The following is a 22,993-nucleotide window of genomic DNA, read 5'->3' on the forward strand; positions in this document are numbered from 1 at the left end:
CAGGAATCAGGAGTCATGTAAATCAAATTTGAGTTAAGACGGTCCCCAAACCTCATTCGATGCAATCAGTTGCTGAACAATGAAGAGGAGGATTCAATGGGAATCTTTGAGGAATCAGCATTTATCATAAGTATCCCTGACAAATTATTAGATGAGTAACACTGCCGAGAAAGAGGAAAGTTGGAAAATTTCTATGTAATTTAATATTTTTTTGTATACTTGGCATATGTAATTGATTATTTATAATATAAATTATTAATAATATATTGTGCATATGCGATCTGAAAATCATGGAATCAACAGAATGAATAATTGTAATATTTTTTAGATAAAACGATGAACCACTTAATAATAATAATAATATCAAAATTGGTATTGAGCACGAAAGAAAGCGAGATGGCAATACAATAAGCCAAACGGCTCGAGACTGCCCAATATACCCATGCTGATCCCAAACCCAGTACGAAGTTTCGGTTGTGATATTTTCTATTACATTTTTTATTTTGGTTTTCCTATTTCTCGTATTGAATAACTCCTTTGTTTTGAACAACGTAAGACTTTTTCATTTACAACTGACCCAGCGCTGGCGCCTCTGCAGCCGCCGATCCTGCTCCTCGTTCCGCTCCTGCGCTGGCTCATCCTGCGGCGCGTCCTGCTGTCTTCGTGTCCGTTTGGTAAGTGGGGGAGTGCGGCGCAAAAGGTCGAAGAGCAGAGTTTAAAAAAAAACATTAATTAGTTATTAGTTTAGATCAGACGCGAGGGTGGACGCCTAGATAGCCACACTCTGCTTGGCCTCGTTCTCCCGCTGCTGCTTGTTGACCGCCGATATGCACTTGGCCATGGTGGGCGAGGCGCGCGAAATGGCGTCGGTCATGAAGTAGTCGCGCAGCTCCTTCAGCTTAAGATCGATGGGGCCACCGCCGATGGATTTGCTCTGCGAAAATACAGAATAATCAGTTAAACTTCCAATAGAGAGAATCATTTCAACTTACGATAGCGCCCGCTGCTCCGGCATCGCCGGCTGGCTCCAAGTGTCCCAGGCGCGTTAGATGTGGCGCCACATCCTCCAGACGGTTACGCAGCTCATCCAAGTTGTCGTACGGCAGCGGCTTGCCCACCACCTCGGACAGAGCGCGCAGGATCTTCCAGTCCTCGCGGGCCATGCCCGGTGGCGAAACACCAGGCAGCGTCTGCTGCGGTCTGCCCTCCGTGTTCACGTAAATGGCCTGCTTCTCTGTGTAAGCGGCACCTGGCAGCACGGCATCGGCAATGGAGGCGCCGTTGTCACCGTGCGATCCAATATAGACCACAAAGCAGTCCTTGGGCAGCTGCTCACGGGTCACCTTGCCGGCGTCGGCGTTCAACAGGAACAGCACCTTGGGCTGGGCCTTCACAGCGGTCTGTGCACCGGCCTTGTAGCCCACATCGAGAGCGCCCACCTGGGCGGCGTTGGTCTGCAGCACATTGAAGGGGTTCCAGTTCTGCAAGCGAGAGCTGAGCTTAAATGGGAATTCACACGAGCAAAAGGATGGCAAACTTACCGGCTTCTTCAGCTTCTTGCAGTACTCGGCAACGGTGGCGTGAATGGCGGCACCATCGGCACGCTCCAACAGATCGGCTCCAATGATGATGGCCGGCTTCTTGGCACCCTCCAGAACCTTGGAGAACGCATGAGCTCCGGAGCACACGTCCTTGACCAAAGCGGCATCGGCGCCAAGGTTCTCGTGGTCGTAGGACAGGTCGATCTTGGGTCCAATCGAGGCAATCTGCAGTTCGTTGTGGACATAGGCCTTGCGCAGACGGGTGTTGACCAAAGGAGCCTCGTAACGGGGATTGGTGCCCACCAGGAGAACGGCATCGGCCTCCTCCAAGCCGGCGATGGTACTGTTCAAGAGGTAATTAGCACGGTTGTCGGTGCCTCCGGCAACAAAGCCCTGTTCAGTGGCGACCACTTCGCTGCCCAGACGGTTCAGCAGATCCTTAAGGGCCACCTGAGCCTCCAGGTCGGCCAGCTGGCCGGAAATGCCGGCAATCTGTCCACCGGCTGCCTTGACGGCCTTGGCCACGGCGATGAGGGCGCCCTCCCACTCCACGGCCTGCAGTTCGCCGTTGGGCATGCGCACCATGGGAGCCACCAAGCGCTGGCGCTTCAGACCGTCGCAAGCGAAGCGCGATTTGTCCGCAAGCCATTCCTCGTTGACGTCCTCGTTCTCACGGGGCAGGATGCGCAGCACCTCGTTTGTGCGAGTGCTGACCACAATGTTGCTGCCGACGGCATCCAGCACATCGATGCTGCTCACCTTCCTGATCTCCCAGGGACGGGCCACAAAACTGTAGGGCTTGTTGGTCAGCGCTCCCACGGGGCACAGGTCGATCACATTGCCGGACAGTTCGGTAAGGAAGAGCTTCTCCACGTAGGTGCCGATCTGCATGTCGTTGCCACGGCCAGTGGTGCCCAGGTCATCGACGCCGGCAATCTCGGAGGCGAAACGCACGCAGCGGGTGCAGTGGATGCAGCGCGTCATGATAGTCTTCACTAGCGGTCCGATGTCCTTGTCCTCGACAGCTCTGTGGATGCACACGGTATGGGTACTTCAGTTTACGGGGCAAGAACTTGTTGGATTAATCCCCTTACCGCTTGCCCGTGTAGTTAATGTCCGTGAAGCGGGATCGATCGGAACCAAAGGCCATGGCCTGATCCTGCAGATCACACTCGCCACCCTGATCGCAGATGGGACAATCCAGCGGATGGTTCATCAGCAGGAACTCCATGACGCCCTCGCGCGCCTTGCGGGTCAGATCCGAGTTGGTCTTGATGCGCCAGCCCTTCATCACGGGCATGGCGCAGGCGGCCACTGGCTTGGGACTCTTCTCCACCTCGACCAAGCACATCCTGCAGTTGCCGGCCACCGCAAGACGTTCGTGGTAGCAGAATCTGGGTATCTCCACGCCGATCTGGGCAGCAGCCTACGAATTGCAGGAAATCGAAGGGATTAGAAGGCGCTACCTGGCAATGGGAGGGGAGGTGGACTTGAAACGCACCTGGAGGACAGTGGTGCCGGGTACCACCTGCACGGGAATGTCATCCACAAAGACCTCGATCTTCTCGGGCGCCTTCGCCGGTGTCTGGGCCACCATGGCGCTGGTTCGCACCGCCCGGCTGGCCATCTGATGTGTGGGCGAGCCCAGAGCGCCCAGCGCCTTGACTAGCGGTGCCCGTATCATATTTTCTGCAACGAGATGGTAACCAAAAATCCGTTGCAATCGGAGGAGCCAAAGAAAATTACATAAGTGTTTTGGTATGCTGGTTGGCACAACACTGCCGCATATCGATTGTTCGCGTTTTGTGTTCGTTCCAGGGATCAGCTGCTCCACTGCACCATCCGCAGCTACCTGAATGGGAATCCTGGAGGACGCCAAAAGTGCACGAAAACCTACCGAAATGCTGGAAAATATTCCTGTGATCTCTTAATGCGGAGACAACTTTTTTTATCGGATTTTGCTTTGACAGTCGGACCGCGTTGCCAACTGCCGCGTTGACAGCTGGCCAATCGCGCTAATTTATCGGTTTTTAAATTTACGCCTTAGCTAGAAATGCATATGCCAAGAAAATTTATAGTCTCCGAAATCATATTTTCTATTTAAGAAATATATATTTGGTAACAATTGTCAGCTTATTTCATTCACGTTTAACTTTCACTGTAGTTGGCAACGCGATGGCCAGCTGTTCAACTTTGTTTGGCCATTCACTTGTGAGCGCCTCAGTTGCTAACCTCAAATCCCGAACCAAAGATGGCGCCACTTCACCAATTTATTGCCGCGCTCAAAACTATTTTAATAATATTGCTAAATATGTAAACTATAATATCTTTATTACTTGAAATTAAAATTAGCTCAGTTAATACATCTAGGAATTATATTGTTACTATTTTATAGCTGCTTTTAACTTTTCTTGAAATGTTATTTTGTTGAATACTTGTCAGCTTTATTGCAGCCAAAAGTTAATTATTTTTTACTTTTATTTTCAATTTCTTATCGACTAACATTCATACCAAATGTGTGTATATGTGTATATATGCATATCTGGCCAGGATCTTTGCCGCTTCATTCGAATTAATCATCGCATAAATTACCGGCTTAAAAGTGCAGTGTTCTTCTCCCGCGCTCTGGCTACACAGAGAGAAATTGGGTGTGCACCAAGTTAATTTTGCACCCATCAATTGAAAGCAAAGATCGAAATTTAAATCTCATTTGTAAATTACGACATTCCGTATATTTTCATATAATAAACATATGAAATACATAAATGAAAAAGAAAGCCTTATTATTTTTAAGAAACTGCGTGACTTAGAAGTCATGCGCTGTTTTTGAAACACTTATTCAAAATATTATGGTGCATAACATCTGTTTCATTTCGCTGGCGTGTAAGAGTGGGAAATTATGAGGCCCCAGAAGACTGAAAACTGGTTGCGACAACTTTCGTTGCGGCCGCCGAAGAAGTCGCCCCGTTTGGGCCAAGTTAGTTGGCGTTTAAGCTCCGCTCGAGACGGTCGTGTGGCGGCTCTCAGATCCCAAACCAAAAAAATCCAAAATTTCGCATTTAGAGTGCATCACTGGGCGATTTTCGAAAGAAAGGTGCGCGCATGCGCATATGGAAAGCGGGAAAAGCGGCGAAAAAGCGGCGAATAAGCCAGTGGTCGTGTGTTCTGCAAGACGGAGCGTGAAGTGCGGCATTGTTTGCATTTAATAATATAAATACACGTATATATTTTGTATTTTGTTTTGTTTGTATTGTGTGGCTCTGCCTAAATGCGGATAAGTATGCGGAAAACCTAAGCCGCCAAAAACAAAAAGCAAAAAACAAAAAACAAAGATCGTAACAACAAGCGACGTCAACTGGCCATATCGATTGCAAGCCAACCGGGTGACACTGTGTGACACTTTTCCGCGGCGCAGAAAACAGGTTGCCATCGTTGCCATTACAGCCACTGCAGCCGTTTTGGCCAGCACCTAGGGCTGCTCCACCTGCTCGCCAGTTCCCCGGGATCACCTCGATCACCTGGATCACCTGCCTCACCTGGTGGGCATGCTGTCCACTTCGTTTCGGTTTCCATAACGCAAGCAAGGAGAAGCGCTGAAAGGTTTGCGAGTGGCGCGAATCCGCGACAGCGGAGCAGACGGAGGGCAGCTCCAGATCCGCACCCACATCCACAACCAGAGCCAGAGCCAGATTCAGGATGTCGGACATATACTACTGCAGCAACAGCCAGGTGAGTTCTAGTTCAAATCAATTACGCGTGGCCGCCGCCAGGAAATGCGGCTAATTCCAGCGGCCAGTAGTTAAACTTAATCAGAGGTCTGAAAGTACACATTTCTCCGGCTTTTTAATTGGATTATGAGGCGAACTTGGAACTTTTCTTTCTCCAAGTCCACTCCATGTCGACGGGCACAGGCCACTGTGGCACATGGCACTACAGTGCTACAATGCCCAGCTTAGGTATCATTAATTAAATCTGCGAGCGCCATTAGATGGCTAATTTAGCATCGGACTAGTGGTTAAACTAGCACAGCTCTCTGCATTCATAGTACCAAATGGTGTACTATACTGTTCTAGTTTCTTTCACTGGGAAAGTTCGAACAGCAGTGCTAATCATGGTAGTGTAAACACTCTATAAAGTTCGTTGGGGATCTTTAAGATACGCCGTTGGAGATTCGAATACCTTTCAGATAGTAGTGGTAAGCAAAAAGGACTTGGGCCAAAATCAAGTGCATTGTTATGCCATTTTGCAGACAATAGTGAAATATATCTGCGGATTCCTGGGGGCAATTTACCATAGCATACATACATACCTATTGCCATGCCTTTGAAATGCCTTTCGAAATTCCACAAAATCCGATGGATTTATTATCTGCGATTATCGGTGGGGATTCTTGAAAGGGCAACACTCTTTGCTTTTTGGTTATTTGGTTATTTGGCTTTTTGGATATTTGGTCATTTCGGTTTTAGCTTAGTTTTCTTTGGCTTATTTTTGGTCACTCGGCTTAAACGGCTTTCCAATCGCTGTCATAATTGGAAATCGTTGAGCAGCCATAATTAATGAAACAAAAGTAAAAGCGTCGCGATGTTTGGTTTTTTTGTATTTTGTTGTATTTTTTGTATTTAGTTTTTGTCGTGCTGCGGATTGGGATTATGCAACAATGCTGCACTAGACGGCGATATTGGTAACCTGCTTACGATTTCCAATCAGCAACGGGATCGCATCCACAGTAGTCTGTATGTGCAGTAAGTGCAGTATGTACAGTGGCCACTCGGAGTTAACGGCCTTACGATCGCACCCACTTAATATTCCGCTCATCATTGTGCTCAGCATAGTTGGCATTGATAAAGTAAAAATTAGTCCTTTAAGTTAGTAGTAGTAACATCAACTAGAGAATAGTTCGGGTAAAAGTCGGCAACCAAACGTGTGTTATGGTTTTCTTTCGCTAAAACTAAATTTCATGAAATTATGTAAAAGTACTGAACTCACTCTTAATGCCATTCACATTTTGTTATCCAGCGTAGCCTGATACAAGTCGTTGATTTTTTAGTTATTAAATGTTTTTTATTTTTTACAGTTAAAATGTTCATGTATTAGTTTATACAGTGTTTTTTCTTAATCGACTTAAAGCTAAAATATCACAATTCAAACTTGGCTCTTTATAAAATTAGGTACTTACTAATATATATAAATATAAGACGCATATGTCAAAAAATATGCCATAGGAAAAGCTCTATAAAATACCAAACACTGTTTAATTAACTTTTAACCAAATTTAGTGGGAGCTGAAAGTGGGAAAAAAGGAATTAATAGGAAGTGAACCTGCATAGTTTCTATATTTCATCGAAGTTCAAACTTTGCTGGCATTTCGACCCACTGTGTGGGCTTGGGCTACTGTTAAGCTTATGGAGATTACAATGCCACGCCCCCTTCTTGTGGCTGGGGGCAGCAGCATCCCCACACACACACTCACACATACACACTCACACACGCACACACTCGCGCACACACGCAAAGAAAGAGAGCAGCGACTCGAGCTGCGTTTAAGTGAAAGTGCGTCCCGTTATAAGCCAATTTTGACTTAGTAACTTACTCTTGCCGCTCGCTGTTGTTGTTATTAAAATTGTTGCTTGTTGTTTGTTGCTTTTGCCGCGGGCGCTGCGCTGTGAAAATCTGGCCCGCCTCGCCGAAAGAAATCAAAAGTTTGCCACACTGCAAAAAAAAACGATTATTTTGGTTTAACAACAAAGTCATATTAAACATGATTTCTGCATTGTTAGTATATCATTATGAAATGGGCAGTGAAGAACCCAATACAACTTGATTTGTGTGGCATATGAAGTGCAAATTCCAAATTCTAAATTAAGTAAGCAGCAATTTCGTTCAGTGCAGAATGCGTTGTCGTCTTCGGCGTCTTTGCAAATCAGAGTTTCAGTTCCCTGCGATTTTAATTTGCAGCTGTTTTCATGCAAAAATGTCAGTTTCTGTTGCTTTTCTTTATTATTATTTCCCTCTTGTAATTTGTGTCTTGTGTTTTGCTTCTTGTGTTTTTTTTCTTGTGTTTTGTTTCTTGTGTTTTGTGTGTTGTATTTTGTATTTCTCCCAGCAATCAGCAACTGTTTTCGGTGGCGTGTATAAATTTGTTTGTGAAATGAGTCGTTGAATGCTTCGGATGGCTGTTTCTCTTTCTTTTGTTGTCGCGGCTGATGAGAATTTTTCGAAAAACAAAATATGTCGTTTCAAACAATAATAGTGATCAAGTGGTGGCTTGAAAACGAATAGCCAATGCTCTATGTTTGAAGTAACTTAATAACTAATATAACCTAAAAGTTTAAAGTTGAAGAAGAGTGTTTGAAAAGATCACACATGGTCTAAAGAACTTTGTATTCCAGCAAATTGTCGCCATTAAATGCTGGGTTCTAATGGGTTCGCAATTGAAACCAAGGCCATGGACTGCGAAAAAGTGCATTTGAAAGACATTTGTTTTATTATCTGGCGTATTATTCACCACTTTTTGGAACCAAGGTTTTCGGCTTGACCAAAGTTTTCCTCGCCAGTTAGTGGCTCATTGTTGCTAGTTGCTGATTGTTGCTAGTTGCTGATTGTTGCTAGTTGCTGATTGTTGCTAGTGGTTGTTGTTTGTTGATTGTTGCAGGGCGTGTGTGCTTTAAATAGGCCCCAAAACTGCCGTTGTCTTTATTGTTGTAATTGCGGGTGTTGGCCGCCAAAGGCAACACAACGAGCATTGAGCAATTTGGGGCTTATGCCGCGATTGTTGTGGGTTCATTTCATTTCGTTTCATTTGGTTTCGTTTCATTTTCTTCTCACAAGTCCGCCCGCTGTAATTTAAACTGCGATCTGTAGGAATACGTATGCATACGCACAGCAGCGTTCAAGCAAATAGGTCCCAACTTCCAACGCAAATGCCAAAAAGTGCAACCAATTTGAAGCGAAGATGTTCTCTAAAATAACTGCGACATGTTAATAATGGCAAATGCCACATTTGAACAACTTATTGCCAAGTGGTGTGTCCTCTGGAAAAGCAAGGCCTTAGTGCTGTGGCCGCGACTGTGCGTCGCCATGTGTGTGTGTGGCTTGGCATTCCAATAGTCCACGGGTCTGCTCTTGGTCTGGAGTTGGGGCTTGGGCTTGGATTTGAGTTTGAGTTTGAGTTTATGCGCCAAAAAGTGATTGCAGCGACAACAACAACAACAGAAACAACAGCAGCAACAACAACAACAGCAACAAACTCGTTTGGCTTAGAAACAAACGCAACAACTTTCAGTTGTCTGCCGCCGATTTTGCTTTGCGGCGATTTTTTCCATGTTTTTCTAGGCTTATCTGACTTGTGGGGCCCCATTATTGTCTTAGCCATTTTCGGTTTTCGTTTGCCAATTTTTCCCCCTTCTTTTTTTTTTTGCACAATCACCAGCGACACCAGAAATCACTAAAGTCTTGGCAGCAAAAGAACAACAAGAATTATCAGTGATAAAGCAAATTTAACCAAATTTGGCATACAATCCATGAAAAAGGCCTATGCCCATTTTATTATTTAGCCAATTTCAGTGTTCGTCGACCAGCAAAGAGGCAGCGAAACTTTTGGTTTTGCCCAAGATTTGCCTATTAGCCATTTTCATACATCTTCAGTTGGCGTTTTTCACTGGCTGTCGCATTTTGCAGTCATGTGCAACAGGTTCACCTTACCAAAGAAAATCCAGCAACAACAGCAACAATAGCAACAACAAGCCAGCAGCAACAATATGAAATAAAATGTTGCTGCCATTTGGCCAAATGCCACAACACAGCAACAACTTAGGATTGGCAACAAAGTAAGTTCAGTTAACCCTCTAAAAGTCAACTACTCCGTTTGAACCTGGAATTATTGACCAAGTGGATCTTAGGAATATGTACAATTAATATGGAAAAGACAGTTTACTATATGTAATAACTTGGGATTTTGCATTCTTATTTAATATGAGATATATTGCACATTAAAAGTCATCAATCTTTAACATAATGCCAACAATTTCTTATTTCATTTTGCGTAATATTTTTAGTGCTCCTAATCGCGGTCTTTAGTGGGTTAAGCTGAGCTTGATTTTTCTGCTGGTCTGAGCACAATCAAATATTTTCCGAATCGACCTTTTGACAGAGCAAAGTAGCAAATCATCGAAGCAGTAGAGCGGTTCAAGCACTGGGAAAAATACGTGCCTCACTTCAACCGTTACCTCCCATTTGTTTTAAGCTTAAGAAAAAACATTAACGATTATGCCAACGTTTTTTTTTTCTGTGTACTGGCTACTCCTGCGGGTGCTAAAGAGAGAAAAGAACTTTCTCCCACTGCTTGCATTTTTCGACAAATGTCATTGAAATAAATTAGAAGTGAGATGTGCGGTGAAGGGGGAGGGGGAGGGAAAGAAGGAAGAGGGGAGAGCAGAAGAATGGAGGAGCAAACAAAGCAAGCAGTGACAAAAGCCAAAAGCCACAAAAGCGGAGTTTGCGCTCTCCAAAGAAAGTAGCACAAATCTCCAAGCTCTCCACACCGCATTTCTCTGCTCTTTCGCAATGAACTCTCATTACTCGATTAATGGGCAATTCTGCTTAATAATTACATTTCTGATTTATTCTCGCACTTATGCACTTATATTCGCATTTATAGTGCTTGAGAACTTGAAATATAGAAAACGATTGGCAAAAAGCGCACTGCTTGCAGCCTTGAACCAGTGACGTCAGCGGCGTGGGCAAATTGTTTTTTTTTTATTTGTTGCTTTTAATATCTGCTGGCTTTTTCAAGGCGTGTTTTTTTCGACTTTTTGGCTGTTTACCTTTTGTGGCATTTTCCTGCTGCAGTTGCTCGTCCGAAATAGTTGCAAAATTTCAATTAAATATGCTAATCTCGGCGGAAATTAACTTTTTTCTTTTGGGAAATTGTGGGAATGTCAAAGTTTTAAATAAACATTTCGCAGTTGCCTTGAAAGTGTAAAAAAGTCGTGGGATTGGCCCGAAAGTCGTTATCGATATTGAAGTTTTATAATAAGTACAAACGAGCATCAAAGTTACATAAAGTGATCTTCCTATAAAGGAATTTCTCCATGCACACATTTAGTTCATCAACCCCTATTTGGTGTTTTTTTCTATTCTCTGCTTATTTATTTATTATTTATTTATGCTAATTTCTAAGCTTATCTTTGAAATCTACCTCGGTTCCCACATAATCGCAGCCATTCCCATTTTGGCCCGAAGAATCGCATTCAGAATAGACAATTCTTCCAGCCAGAAGACAGCGAAGACGGCGACGAAGGGGAGAGCAGGAGGGGCATATGTGCGAAAGAGAGGGCGATAGGTGGTGCGGTGGGCCAAGGAAATAAAAAAGTAAATGAACAAATGGCCAAGAAAGCGCCCAGCGGCATTCCAATGATCGATTCTCTTTTTGTTTAAACTGAGAACTTTCTACTTCATTTGGAATTCACAACAAAGCCGTGGGTCCAACTTAAAGAGCTGTCACAGTACACTGCCAAAAAACATGGCTTCACTTATTCATAAATATTTGTTTTTTATAAAGAAGTAGAAGAGAATTAGCATTTAGTTCAACTATACGTTTTATTTCTGCTAAGATTTTGTTGCCTATATTTCTTAATTAACACAGTTATGGTGTATGATACATTCCAAGTGAATGTGCTGCCGCTTTCTCCCAGTGCATCGCCCTGCTGCATTGCATTTTGATTTGCCATTATTGGCGTGGCTTGCTGCTTGCTGGTTGCTAGTTGCTAGTTGCGATCGTAGGCCGTCGAGTTGACGAGTGACTCACTGCGACTTCACCCACTTTGACTGCGAAGAGGCACACACCCAGAAACCAGAAGGCAACCCAGTTTCCAAGTGGCCAGAGAATCAGAGAATCGGAGAATCGATCTCAGTCACGTCGTCGTCAGCGATTCCTTGGCAGTAGTCCGCCAAACCGAAGCCATCTATCAGGCAGCGACATCTATGCGCACCATTCCTCACCCGATACGATACCATCCCATCTGATCCCATCTGATTCCATCTGATTCCATTTGATCCCAGCCAGCAGATAACCCAGCACGCACGTAGCCATGCGATTGGGGGGAAATGGGCGTGCTGCTAAAGTTTTCAAAGAATTCATAGATGTTTTTAAAAAACTTGAAGATTGTACTCCAAGTTATAGAGTTTCTAGCCTGTTTATAAACGCTATATAGAAAATGTATATAGAAATACATATAGAAATACATTGAAGAGCAGCGAGATGATATACTTTTTGCTGGCCTTGAGATCATTTTAAGTCTGTTGAATGGAGCCAATACTTTAGTCCAGCATTTCTATTTGGCTTCTTTTCCCCCAGTGCATGCCGGAGAGAGCGAGAGAGTGAGAGAGAGAGGGGGAGAGAGAGAGTTGCAACAGTTGCAGTGGCAAATGCTCCTTGAAGGGGTCAAAGCTGTCCGCTTTTATCTTACGACTGAAGTCGCCTTGTCGTCGGATTTGTTAGCGTTTTTCCTATTATTTTTCCCATTTTTTGTTCGCCACTTTGGGGGAAGGAGGGCTCCAATCCCCTCCCCCCGCTCCGTTTATTGTTCAGCTGCAGATTCAGCTTCAGCTTTCCCCCGTTCGTTCGGCAAACGTTCCGTTATTAATTCGTCACGATTGAGTGGCAGCTGCGACTGAGAAAAGCGAGAAAACTTCAACTTCAAGAAACACTGAGTCTGCGGCGGCGGCTGCTTGAAGGGAAATTAGTGAAAAGCTGTCACAGCTGCCGTTTTCTGCCATTCCCTTCCCTTCCCTTCCCTTTTCCCGCTCCCCCCTCAAATGCAGAGTGTTCCCACTTTGGGGGCACGTGTCTCCACTTCCAAAGGCAACAATGCACTCGACACACGGTGAAATGTGATATTCCAGCAGTGCTCCTAACTCAGCGAACTGGACTCGTGGCCCAGTGAGCGCTGTGAAACTTGACCAGCGGGCGTACTACTTCATGTGGCTCACGCATAGGATGGCATGGGGTTCCTAACTCTGGTAACTGGGCTGTCCGATGGTCTAGTGTGCTGAAACTCGACCCTCAGCCGTATTACTGCCGTATTACTGGTGATGCATCTGGCTTGGGTTTCCTGCTTGTTGCATAAAGGCTATAGTCTCGTACTAGTAACTTGACCCAGCGTTGCTATTACCAACTTGCATTACTCGCCATTGCGAAACTCACGCCGATATGATCTAATATCCGAGTTCCTAACTCCAGTGGGTATTCGAACGCATCAGAGTAAACTACTAAGTCGATTCACTTCCCAAGACTAGCATTATGAAGATTTCCTAGCGCAAAGCCGATATACAGTGGGAACTGTGGGGACAAAGGAGCAATTTGATGCCACAATTTGGTATATAGGCCTGCCATTGTGAGCGCATTTTATTATTAGCCCAATTTGCTGGATTGGTTCCATTGTTTCTGCATATATACAGCCTTTTAATTGTTCTGTGGAAACTCTTACTCGCAACATGGCCACATAATAATGCGAATATTCGAGTATGTATGTACATAAGTCCACAGATGCCTGATGTTTGGGAGCCACGTTTCGTTTTCGCTTTTCTTTCACACGGGCGACTAATTAGGAAAATTCGTGGAACGGGGAAAGGAGAGGGGGCTGTGGTTGTTTTGGGAGCCAAGAGACGATGTCGACTCAATGATGTTCGCTCAAACATGTTTGCCGAAACGTGTTTGCGGTGGCAGAAGCAGAAGCAGCAACAAAAACACTTTCATTTCCAGCTGCAGCGCCTTGGCTTTGAAAATGCACAATAGCTGCACATATAATACCAACCAAATGCAACAAAAAAATGCAGTGTATTTTCGACTGCAATTGGCACGAAAAAAAAGTCGAAAAAATTCGCTTTCGCTTTGTGCCAAAGCCATCCAAAGCCAAAGTCGAACGATTCAAAAATGCGAAGCTTCTTCGCTTTTTTCTCCAATGACACTTGTCAATGTGGCAACGAAATTGAAAATGGAAATGGAAATGGGAAAAACGAGTTCGTGGCCTCAGTCTTTTGAACTCTGCCACATATCGAAAGCCGAAGCCTATGCCTCCCAGGAGTCCCCAACTTTACACTGGTTGACCTCATGGTCTTTGCGACGCAAAGAAAGTTGCAGCGAGATTTTCGGAATTTTTTTGTTGCGTTTTTTTTCATTGCTTGAAAAGGAAAGCGAAGCCACCGCACTGATGACCGAATTCATCAGCCGCCCTTTGCTGCCTGCGACTTTATTGATTGGGATTTAATTAGGAAACAGATAAGCTGTTTCCCTCTTTCCCTGGAATAGGTTCTTCCAGCGAGAACTTTCATTTCCCAGCTGGATCCATTCATGGTCAACTCACCTTTGACGTAACCATCGTGGCTATAATCAGTTGGCTTTCGGCGGTCCACATACCAAATTCCGCGCTCGAAACCGCCCGCAAATCAGGGTTACGCGGCGAACACTGACCGAAATAGGTGGCAAGTGAGCGAAATGGGAGCAAACTGCTGGCTGCGGCAGCGAATAATCAAAAATATGTAAATATGCTAAACGAAATGAAATAAGTAAACAATAAGCAGCGGAAAAAAGCAACAGCGAAACTTTCTTTTCTTGACATTGGTCCCCGCTTGCATTGTGATGATTGTTGGCCGTTGACTGTTGGTTGCTGGTTGTTGGTTGTTGGTGTTATTTGGACCTTTTTTTGGTGTTGGTCAAAACTGGAGCGAGCCGTGTTTAAATGGCCCAGAGGGCGGTGAACGGCGACTTGTCGTTGGGAGCGGTGTTCACCGCAGGCGGGGGCAACCGTACGGGCGGACCGTGCTAAATTCGGAGTCGCACAATTAGCACCTGTCCGCTGGCTGAGTTGTTTAGTTGCTTGGTTGTTTAGTTGTTTAGTTTAGTTGTTTAGTTTCGGGCGTCCGGCGCATGTCGTCTCCATTACCAGGTCTGTAACAATGGATTATAATATTATATTATTATTATATTTTCACCACTCGCTGGGCGGCTGATCGCGGTACAGTGAGCACCTTTCCACCTTTCTACCATTCCGATTACATGGCCAAAATGGGCAATTGCGATTGTGACACATTTTTAATTGCACCATGCGACATGTGCTGTAATGTGGGAAAGTGCTTGTTACTTAGTTATGTGATTCATTTGATTCATTTAACTCATTCACTTCCCATTTCGAATCGATGGCATTTGGCAAATGATTCAATTATTTCTCAAGCGAATTATTAAACAGTTAGCTAGCTGGCTTATTTAATTAATTAATCATTTGACTAAGCACCAATTAGTGAATTGAATTGAGGCGTAGGGACTATACTTACATATGTGAATCTCAAAAGGCGTAGCGTAGGAATGACTACTGTACCTCAGCGGGTTCTTTTTTTTAGGTTTTATTGCCAAGATAACTTTTTTGGCCGTGGGCGGTTGTACTAAAACTGAATTCTTGTTTATTTGGTTTTGGTTTTGATAAATCTTGATAAATTATCCGTTGCTAACTAAGTAAGTAATGCTCTCAGTCGAAACAGAAATCGAAATCGAATGCAAATCTTTTGCTGCAATTTGTCTAGTAATCTCTTCTTTTTTGGGTGTCCACTCACAAAAAGCAAACTATTTGTACATAATCTGAATGCCAGAAGCTATGATAGTTAAACTAGTTAACTAGTTAAAGGTGTCTTATTAATTAGTCTATCTAATTTTTGCAGATGAAGAAATCGCGCGACGCGGATAAATCATCCGCCCCGTTGTCGGCGACCAACAACAATACCAATACCAATACCAATGCGAGTGCGGCCAATTTGGCGGCTGCTGATAAGAAGAACAACAACAACAACTGCAGCAATCGCAACAAAGAGAAGAGCATGCAGACGAACGGTAAAAACTGGAAGGTGAGCGCAATTAACGCAACTGTGCGGTAATTAAGGAAATTAACGAAAAGCACAAGCGAAAGTGGTGGGCGGAGGGGTGGAAAATGCAGGGAAATGCGGCAAGATGCAGGGAAATGCGGCAAAATTCAGGGAAATGCGAGAAAATGCGAGAAAATGCGGCAAAATGCGAGTGATGCGAAAGATGCGAATTGAGATGAGGTAACTGAGGTAAAATCTTGATGCACGTGCGCCGAGCACGTTAACCGTTATGCGGCCGACTGACTCTTGACTCGCACACCGTTGCACACACTGCGATGGTCCAACTTTAACCCTCCGACGGGCCGGTTGACATATGCACAGCTGAGGGCAAGATAATAGGGGTCCAGAGAAGTATTAAAAAAAAAGTGAACTTCTTCGTTTGTTTCTCATAAGCTTTCATTTAAGAACTTTTACTTTTAATAACAATTTCGTAAATAACCTTTGAATACTTCGAATACTTTAAAATACTTTGAAAACTTTTAAATACTGTGAACACTTTAAAATACCTTGAATACTTTTACATACTTTTAATACTTCTTAATACTTTTCAACTAGAAAAAACTTTAGATATTTATTCCAAGCTATTGAATAACTTTCTAAAGCTAATTTACGATTGCAATTCGCTTACTTCTGCCATTTGCATGCTTGAGAAGCTAAAGAGAATTGGAGAATTGGCGAAATGCGATTGGGAAACTGGGCGGCGGAGTGTTAAAGTGCGTAAAAGTGTTAAGAGCGTGGAATTGGCCTGGTCGGCGAAAAGCGTTGACCGATGTGGGGATTATGAAACGAGGAAGCCATTTGGGTTTAATTACTTGTTGTTCGCTGGACTTTAGTTTGCATTGTTATGGCTGTTCAGTAGCTGTTCAGTTGCTGTTCAGTTGGCTTTGGCAGCATCACATCACATGGAGCCGCATGGAATCACATGGAATCACTTGGAATCACTTGGCATCACTTCACATGGAAGCACGCAGACGCGGCCGACGAGGAAAACTGAAACTGGGCCGAGTGCTGACCCGTTTTTCGTCTTGGCCCCAAGAAAAGTGGTGGCAACAGCCAACAGCCAACAGCCGGCAGCGGTTTTTTCCTCTTACCTTAGTTGCGCTTTAATTGTTTTTCTAAATTGTGCCCGTGTCTGCGTTCTGTTTCTCTGTTTTTCTGTTTTAGCCGCTTTCGCAACTGCAACATAAAAGCCAACTCGCCTCCTCTTTCGCCGCTATGTTACGTGCTATTTCAGCCAGCTTCACATAAACACAACCTATAGTGAAATGATGAATTATTTATATTTGTAATTGAATGTTTTTTTTCTAAGCTAACTAATCTTATTTAAATGCAAATTCAAACTAACCTCCGGTTAACGGTAGCCGCATTTACTGCGGTTGGCAACGCCGCCCTGCCATGCTTCATTAAGTTGGCAACGCCAACGGCGCGCAATTTGAATTAATTGCTGGGCATGAATACACACCAAATGCATCGCAAATACCCAGAAAACGAAGTCCGAAATGCAATAGGAGTTTCCTTAATTAATGCAGCTGCTTCCTCGCACAATATCCGAATATTGCATGCCGCATTTGCATGCTGCAGTGGCATTAAATCGAGAAAAAACCATCATTTTCAAGTGCGAGATTTTGAATTTTTCACCAGTTGTTTTTGTTTATGTTTATGTTTTTGTTGTTGTTGAGAGTTTTCTCAGCCGGTTCGTTCCGTGATTTGATTTAACGGCATGATTTGGCTGAAAATTGAACAGCATTTAAGGCGCTTAGCTGGTCAGCGACCTAGCTTAATTATTGAGTCCGCCGAAAAGTGCTTAACACTGATGAGCGAACACAACTGTGTGTGTGTGTGTGTGTGTGTGTGTGTGTGAGTGTGTCTTTATTTTTTCCTTATTTTCATTCGGCTGTTCGCAGGGCGTTGTCCAGAGTAATCCCAATCCGAGTGGCGGCGTGGGCACCACGGCTCAGCCGCCGAAGGTCTTCCACAACACCCGATGCACGAGGCACCACAAGCCGCACCACAGTCACGGCAATGGAAGTGCAGCTTCCGCCGGCGGAGGAGCAGGAGCAGGCTTGGCCCATGGCCCACCTGGACTGGAGGCCACACAGCAGCGGGAGCGAGAACGGGAACGAGATCGGGAGCGTGAGCGGGAACGGGAAAGGGACAGGGAGCGGGACAGAGAACGGGAGCGGGAACACCAACTCCATATGCACCAGCACAATCACGGCTTGCGGAGAAAATCCGAGTCCGTGCTGTCCACCGACTCGGACATCCGCTTCACCCGCCGGAAACTGGGCGATGGCCAAAAGTGCGGCTGTGCCGTCATCGCTGGATTCCTCATCGCCCTCCTCGTCGCCGGAATCTTTGTCTACGTGGGATGTGAGTACTTCACCAAACATTTACATGGCAATGAATACATCCCCAACCAACCGCTTGTTTACCCCATTTAGATACCTATTTCCGACCGGAGCCGCTGCCAGATCGCGTTTTCCGCGGTCGCTTCATGGTGCTGAACGACAAGTGGAGCATGGAGCTGGCCAACCAGAACTCGATGCGGTTCCAGCACAAGGCGCGCGACTACCGGGAGCGGATCAATCTCACCCTGCGCCGATCCGACCTGCGGGAGGCGTACGAGGGCAGCGAGATTCTGGCACTGGATGGGTGCGTAGAACTGGTCTTTTCTTTAGATTCCCAATAATTCCAATGGCTTGTTTACATGGTATGGAATCCACAGGAGCGAGGATAACAACAACATAGTCGTGCACTTCAACATGATCTTCGATCCGTACGCGGGTCTGGTGAGCAGCGGTGACCTCTTGGCCCTGTTCCACGAGGAGATGACCCAGCCGCCGCAGCAGCGCCGCCATTTCGCCAACATGACGGTGGACGTGGCCAGTTTGAGCATCAAGGAGACGACTGGCCTGATCGAGGAGCCCGTGATGTCCAGTTCACCGCTGGGCGGACACGATGAGACCACCGAGCCAGTGGTGACGACCACTCCGGCGCCGCCACGCCGCTGCTCACCACTGGAGCTATCCTACTGCCGCCAGGTGGGCTACAACATCACGACCTATCCGAATCTTCTGGGACACGCCAGCTACGAGCAGTTGGCCGAGGATGTGATCGTGTTCCGGGAACTGGTGGACGGTGAATGCCATCGGGAGGCCTACGACTTTGTGTGCCGGCTCCTACAGCCGCCGTGCGACACGCACGGCTCCGATTTGCAGCCCACTCCGGGCCAGATTTGCCGCGAGTACTGTGAGTCCTTCATGGCCGGCTGTGGCGGTCGATTGCCGCAGCGTTTCCGGCAGTTCTTCGACTGCGAACGCTTCCCGGAGTCCACGGGCACCCAGTCGTGCCACCAGAAGCCCCACTGCGTCAGCGACATGCAGTCCAATGTCCAGAGTCCTCGGCTCTGCGATGGCTATGCCGATTGTCCGGACCTCTCCGACGAGCGCAGCTGCGCCTTCTGCTCCCCCAACGCCCTGTACTGTGGGCGTGGCAGGGCGTGTGTGCCGCGCAAGGCGCGATGTGATGGCAAGGCGGACTGTCCGGACGGCGCCGATGAGAAGGATTGCCGTGAGTAATCAGTTCTCCCCAAGAATCAAGAATCTTTAGAGATTTCGAGATGCTTATGATATTCAATGCTGCTTATATCTTTGCCCTTTTCCAGTATCTATAGCTCCACTGGCCGCCGATCTGCTGCAGCCGGAGCCGCTGGTTCCGTACCTCTCCCGCTTCCATTCCGCCGGATACGCCGTCTTCTCCGAGAAGGGAGTGGTGGGCAAGCTGTGCGCCGAGGGTCTGGAGGGCGATGCCAAGCTGGTGGTGCGCCAAACGGTCTCCGAGTCGCTTTGCAAGTCCCTGGGATACGAGTAAGGATTTTGAAAAAAATATACATATAAAGAGAAATGTTTAATCCTGTAATACGCCCCTAGATCCGTGGAAATATTCGACGTGCAGAACGATACGGAGCGTTTGAACGACTACGTGCGTGTCTTGGATCCCCATGCGCCGGAGATCAGCTTCATACGGACGCACTGCCCCCGGCGGCAAGTGCTGTACGTGGGCTGCGGGGAGCTGCGCTGTGGCGTCCAGTCGGCGCTCTTCAATGCCAAGCAGCACCTCTCGCTGCCGAAGATGTCCGCTCCTGGGGACTGGCCCTGGCTGGTGGCCCTGTTCCGCGAGGATATCCACGTTTGCGACGGCACCCTGATCTCGCAGGACTGGGTCCTCACCACCGAGGGCTGTTTCCAGGGCCAGCCGCGTGCCACTTGGATGGCCATCGTGGGTGCCGTTCGTCTGTCGGCCAAGGCACCGTGGACACAGAGGCGCCGCATCATTGGCATGATCAAGAGCCCGGTTGAAGGTTCGACGGCGGCACTGGTGCGCCTGGAAACGTCTGTCAGTTACTCGGATCACGTGCGACCCATTTGCCTGCCGGACGCCCTGCAGAGGAGGCTGCTCCAGCAGCCACCGGCCCAGAGGAGATCCCATGTTCCGGTGGCCGAGCGATTGGAGGGGCAGCTGGTGAGCCAGCAGCGCAGTCGATTGTCGCAGGAGAACCAGCAGTTCTTCCTGATCCCATCGCAGGAGCAGCAGGACAGCTCCACGGAGAACCAGGCCGATGAGGATCAGGACGAGCAGGAGGATCACTTTGACGCCGAATCAGCCGCCTCCCATATGCCCAAAGCGGAGGCTCTGCACCAGGAATTGGATGGCTACCCGCTGCCGGATCACGCGCCGCAGGTGAACTACTACTCCTCCTCCTCCGCAGTCACTTCCTCCTCCACCGCCGCCCGCACAGCCACCAAGGCACCCGTTCTGGCAGCTGGAAAGGCTGCTCAGGAGCAGATCTGGACGAACTGCAATACACTCGGCTGGTCCCGGCAGCGGGATCACCTGCAGCGCGTCCAGCTGAAGATGGGCGACATGGCGCCCTGCGAGAATGTGTCCATCGCCACCGTGAACTCCATGTGCATGGAGGCCACCTACCAGAAGTACGACTGCACGGTGAGTAGCCAACAGATTGGGAAATGTATAATGTGTTTTGATAATGTTATAACTTAGCTTTATTAAACTGAATCACTTCATTGAGCGTAGAGGGGATATACATTGGTTTTTCAGTTAGTTACTCATGTAATTAAGTGGAAAAGTAATTTGTATAAAATAGAAAGTTGCGAAGCAATGAATTCAATAGTTATAAAATGGTATATCTGAGAAGTAAAAGTGTACAAAGGCGGTTAATTAAATCTTAACTCATAATAGGCCAGAAGATAGCTTAGGAACTAAAGTATGTAGCTTTCACATAGCTTAAAATTATCAACAAAAATGGTTATTTTACATAGTATAACATTTGGTTTGGACGTTTGTTTGGTGCGATAAGTAAAGTGTAAGACTTAGGAACATTGGTTCAACCTTTTAGCTTAGGACTACATTTAGTTGGAGTATCGTATACGTACTAGAGCTATGTACAATATTTGATTTTCGACCTAGATGCGAATCGAGCGCATGACAGGAACGGGGGACGGACCTACTGACGTGGACGCAGTGCGTCTGGGCTTGGCACAGACGTCCACGCGCAGACGCTTCATGGGTGGCTCCTTCTGCTGGTCATCTTCCTCCTGCAGCCGAGGTATGGAGATCTCATCCAGCTGCTGCTGAGACTGTTCCCTGAGAAAGCAATTCTGACGATGCACAGGCATGGCGCCGGCAGTGGGCAGCGATCCCAGGAAGCAATTCATCCGGTAGACGGGCACCGGCTTGTACTCCAACACTGAATCCTCCTTTTCTTGATCCTCCTCCTTCTGGCCCTCAGTTTGCTCTGAGTCCACTAGACGCTTTCGCTTAAGGGACTCGGTCTGTCCGAGACTGCGGCGCATCTTTGACCAGTCAAACTTCAGGTGAAAGGTGATCTCCGGGCTGGGAAACAGAAGTAGGAAGTACTCCAGCAAATGCGCCTCGAACACGTAGTCCTTGCCGTTGGTCAGGATTAGGGCTTTCCTTTGGGTCTCCGGAATGGCGAAGCGGGACATTGCTATAATAAAAGGCAGTCAATTAATATCAGATTCATATGAATGAAATCCTACACAAATTTATAGTTTTCCAAATATTCAAATTTATAAATTTGCATTGTGATTAGTATGTACTTTAAGCAAAATTAACAAATTAAAAAAATTGACTATATATTTTGATATATGAAAGAAATATTAAGCAAATCTTATTTTAATATTATGTTATCATAAGAATGCTATTAATAATGTCAATGTTGTGAAAAGATTCCATTTTTGTAGTGTACCTTAAGAAAAGGCAGTCAAATATAGGTTTTGAATTAAATTGGCTTGGAAGACGACGCCACCATAGTCCACTATTCCATTCAAATTTCGTGACTCACCTTGGGAGATGACCTCTTCGTAGGTGCTTGAGGATTCGCAGGAGATGAGGCTGGTCTCGCCCTGGAAAAGGATCTTTAAACTGCTCCTGGTATCGGCCATTCTTTGCTCTTCTTGTTGTATATTGTAGTAAAATTAATAACGATCTTTACACTGGAAATCCTTCTGTCTCTCTCTCTCTACTATTTTTCTCTCCGCGATGCGTTCTCTTGGAAAGTTGCCGATCGAATGAATGCAAGTCAACTGTTTGCGCTCTGTTTTATGTGTTTTTTTGTTTTTGCGGTGTTCCTTGCTTCTTCTTTTAGCTATCTCCTTTTTCCCTTTTATATGCCTGCAGCTGCACTCATAGTTGTTGTTGTGTTTGCTATCCTAGGTAAACCTTCGCAGGTAACGGGGGTTGCAAATAAGTCTGTATGCTTGTGTGAGTTCGCTCGTGCTCACTTGAATGGCAATTGGAGAGAGTAAGAAAGAGAGACAGCCAGATATTACTCATTGAATTTTGTTTTTGTTTCGACTGCTTGTTGTTGTTGCTCTACGCCAAACGCGTTGCTGCATGTCGCGTGCGTGTGACGTCACGATCGCCAATTGGGGTGACACGAGTTTAATTCGCTGGTGAAATATTAAGACAGTAGAATGGGTCCCACAATATTCATACAAATTAATTTTTTAAATATTTAATAATGGAGTAGACAATAACTGTTGACATTCAAATAGCAAATGCATTTTTTTTAGAGTGGACCAAAATTACATTTTATCAATATTGAATTTTTTACAACGTTGTCTTTTGTTCTGTACACTTTCAGCAAGAGGAGTACTCGGGAGCGCCAGTCCAGTGCCTAATTCCCGGAACGAATCAGTGGGCGCTTATTGGGGTCTCCTCCTGGCGGATCGCCTGCGGACCCACGGGCGTGGAGCGGCCCAGGATGTACGACAAGATCGCCTCGAATGCCGCCTGGATCCGCGAGACGATCAGCGCGATATAGTCGGAATAGTCCACCAGGGGGCGTGGCGAGGGGGTCACGCCCCTCAGCGCATTTGTGTAGAAAACGGAACCGAAACTCACTGGGTATTATGTGTGTGTGTAGCAAAGCAACTAAGGCAATTAAGCATATGTATGTAACTAACCTGCTCTAATGTTACTCGAACCTATGTAACTCT

General features: G+C 46.2%; 3 protein-coding genes across 3 annotated transcripts; 1 reads left to right on the forward strand and 2 right to left on the reverse strand.

Moving 5' to 3' along the window:
• Positions 1-480: 480 nt before the first annotated feature.
• On the reverse strand, positions 481-3,589 carry LOC122623365 (NADH-ubiquinone oxidoreductase 75 kDa subunit, mitochondrial). Its single transcript, XM_043802485.1, has 6 exons — positions 3,439-3,589; positions 3,043-3,230; positions 2,636-2,967; positions 1,542-2,568; positions 993-1,481; positions 481-934 (listed from the first exon to the last, which is right to left on the reverse strand). The coding sequence occupies exons 2-6, from the start codon at positions 3,223-3,225 to the stop codon at positions 770-772; spliced, it is 2,196 nt and encodes a 731-aa protein (XP_043658420.1). The 5' UTR covers positions 3,226-3,230; positions 3,439-3,589; the 3' UTR covers positions 481-769.
• Positions 3,590-4,778: 1,189 nt separating this feature from the next.
• On the forward strand, positions 4,779-22,818 carry LOC122623750. The gene is made up of 8 exons (XM_043803071.1): positions 4,779-5,270; positions 15,252-15,434; positions 17,357-17,822; positions 17,894-18,104; positions 18,178-19,022; positions 19,117-19,318; positions 19,382-20,456; positions 22,639-22,818. Exons 1-8 carry the CDS (start codon positions 5,238-5,240, stop codon positions 22,816-22,818), a joined length of 3,195 nt encoding a protein of 1,064 aa, XP_043659006.1. The 5' UTR covers positions 4,779-5,237.
• LOC122623753 lies at positions 20,556-22,090 on the reverse strand. Its single transcript, XM_043803073.1, has 2 exons — positions 21,838-22,090; positions 20,556-21,480 (listed from the first exon to the last, which is right to left on the reverse strand). The coding sequence occupies exons 1-2, from the start codon at positions 21,935-21,937 to the stop codon at positions 20,936-20,938; spliced, it is 645 nt and encodes a 214-aa protein (XP_043659008.1). The 5' UTR covers positions 21,938-22,090; the 3' UTR covers positions 20,556-20,935.
• Positions 22,819-22,993: the final 175 nt, after the last annotated feature.

Source organism: Drosophila teissieri, chromosome X, assembly GCF_016746235.2.
Source record: "Drosophila teissieri strain GT53w chromosome X, Prin_Dtei_1.1, whole genome shotgun sequence".
NCBI lineage: Eukaryota > Metazoa > Arthropoda > Insecta > Diptera > Drosophilidae > Drosophila > Drosophila teissieri.

Excerpts from the sequence above, each read along its gene's own strand:
- LOC122623365 (XM_043802485.1), bottom strand. The coding sequence starts at position 3,225 with ATGATACGGGCACCGCTAGTCAAGGCGCTGGGCGCTCTGGGCTCGCCC. Across the intron at positions 1,482-1,541 it reads GCAAGAAGCTGAAGAAGCCG|AACTGGAACCCCTTCAATGT; the intron begins GTAAGTTTGCCA and ends TCTCGCTTGCAG. Across the intron at positions 935-992 it reads CCGGAGCAGCGGGCGCTATC|AGCAAATCCATCGGCGGTGG; the intron begins GTAAGTTGAAAT and ends GTATTTTCGCAG.
- LOC122623750 (XM_043803071.1), top strand. The coding sequence starts at position 5,238 with ATGTCGGACATATACTACTGCAGCAACAGCCAG. Across the intron at positions 18,105-18,177 it reads GAGATTCTGGCACTGGATGG|GAGCGAGGATAACAACAACA; the intron begins GTGCGTAGAACT and ends TGGAATCCACAG. Across the intron at positions 20,457-22,638 it reads ACCAGAAGTACGACTGCACG|CAAGAGGAGTACTCGGGAGC; the intron begins GTGAGTAGCCAA and ends GTACACTTTCAG.
- LOC122623753 (XM_043803073.1), bottom strand. The coding sequence starts at position 21,937 with ATGGCCGATACCAGGAGCAGTTTAAAGATCCTTTTCCAGGGCGAGACC. Across the intron at positions 21,481-21,837 it reads CGAAGAGGTCATCTCCCAAG|CAATGTCCCGCTTCGCCATT; the intron begins GTGAGTCACGAA and ends CTTTTATTATAG.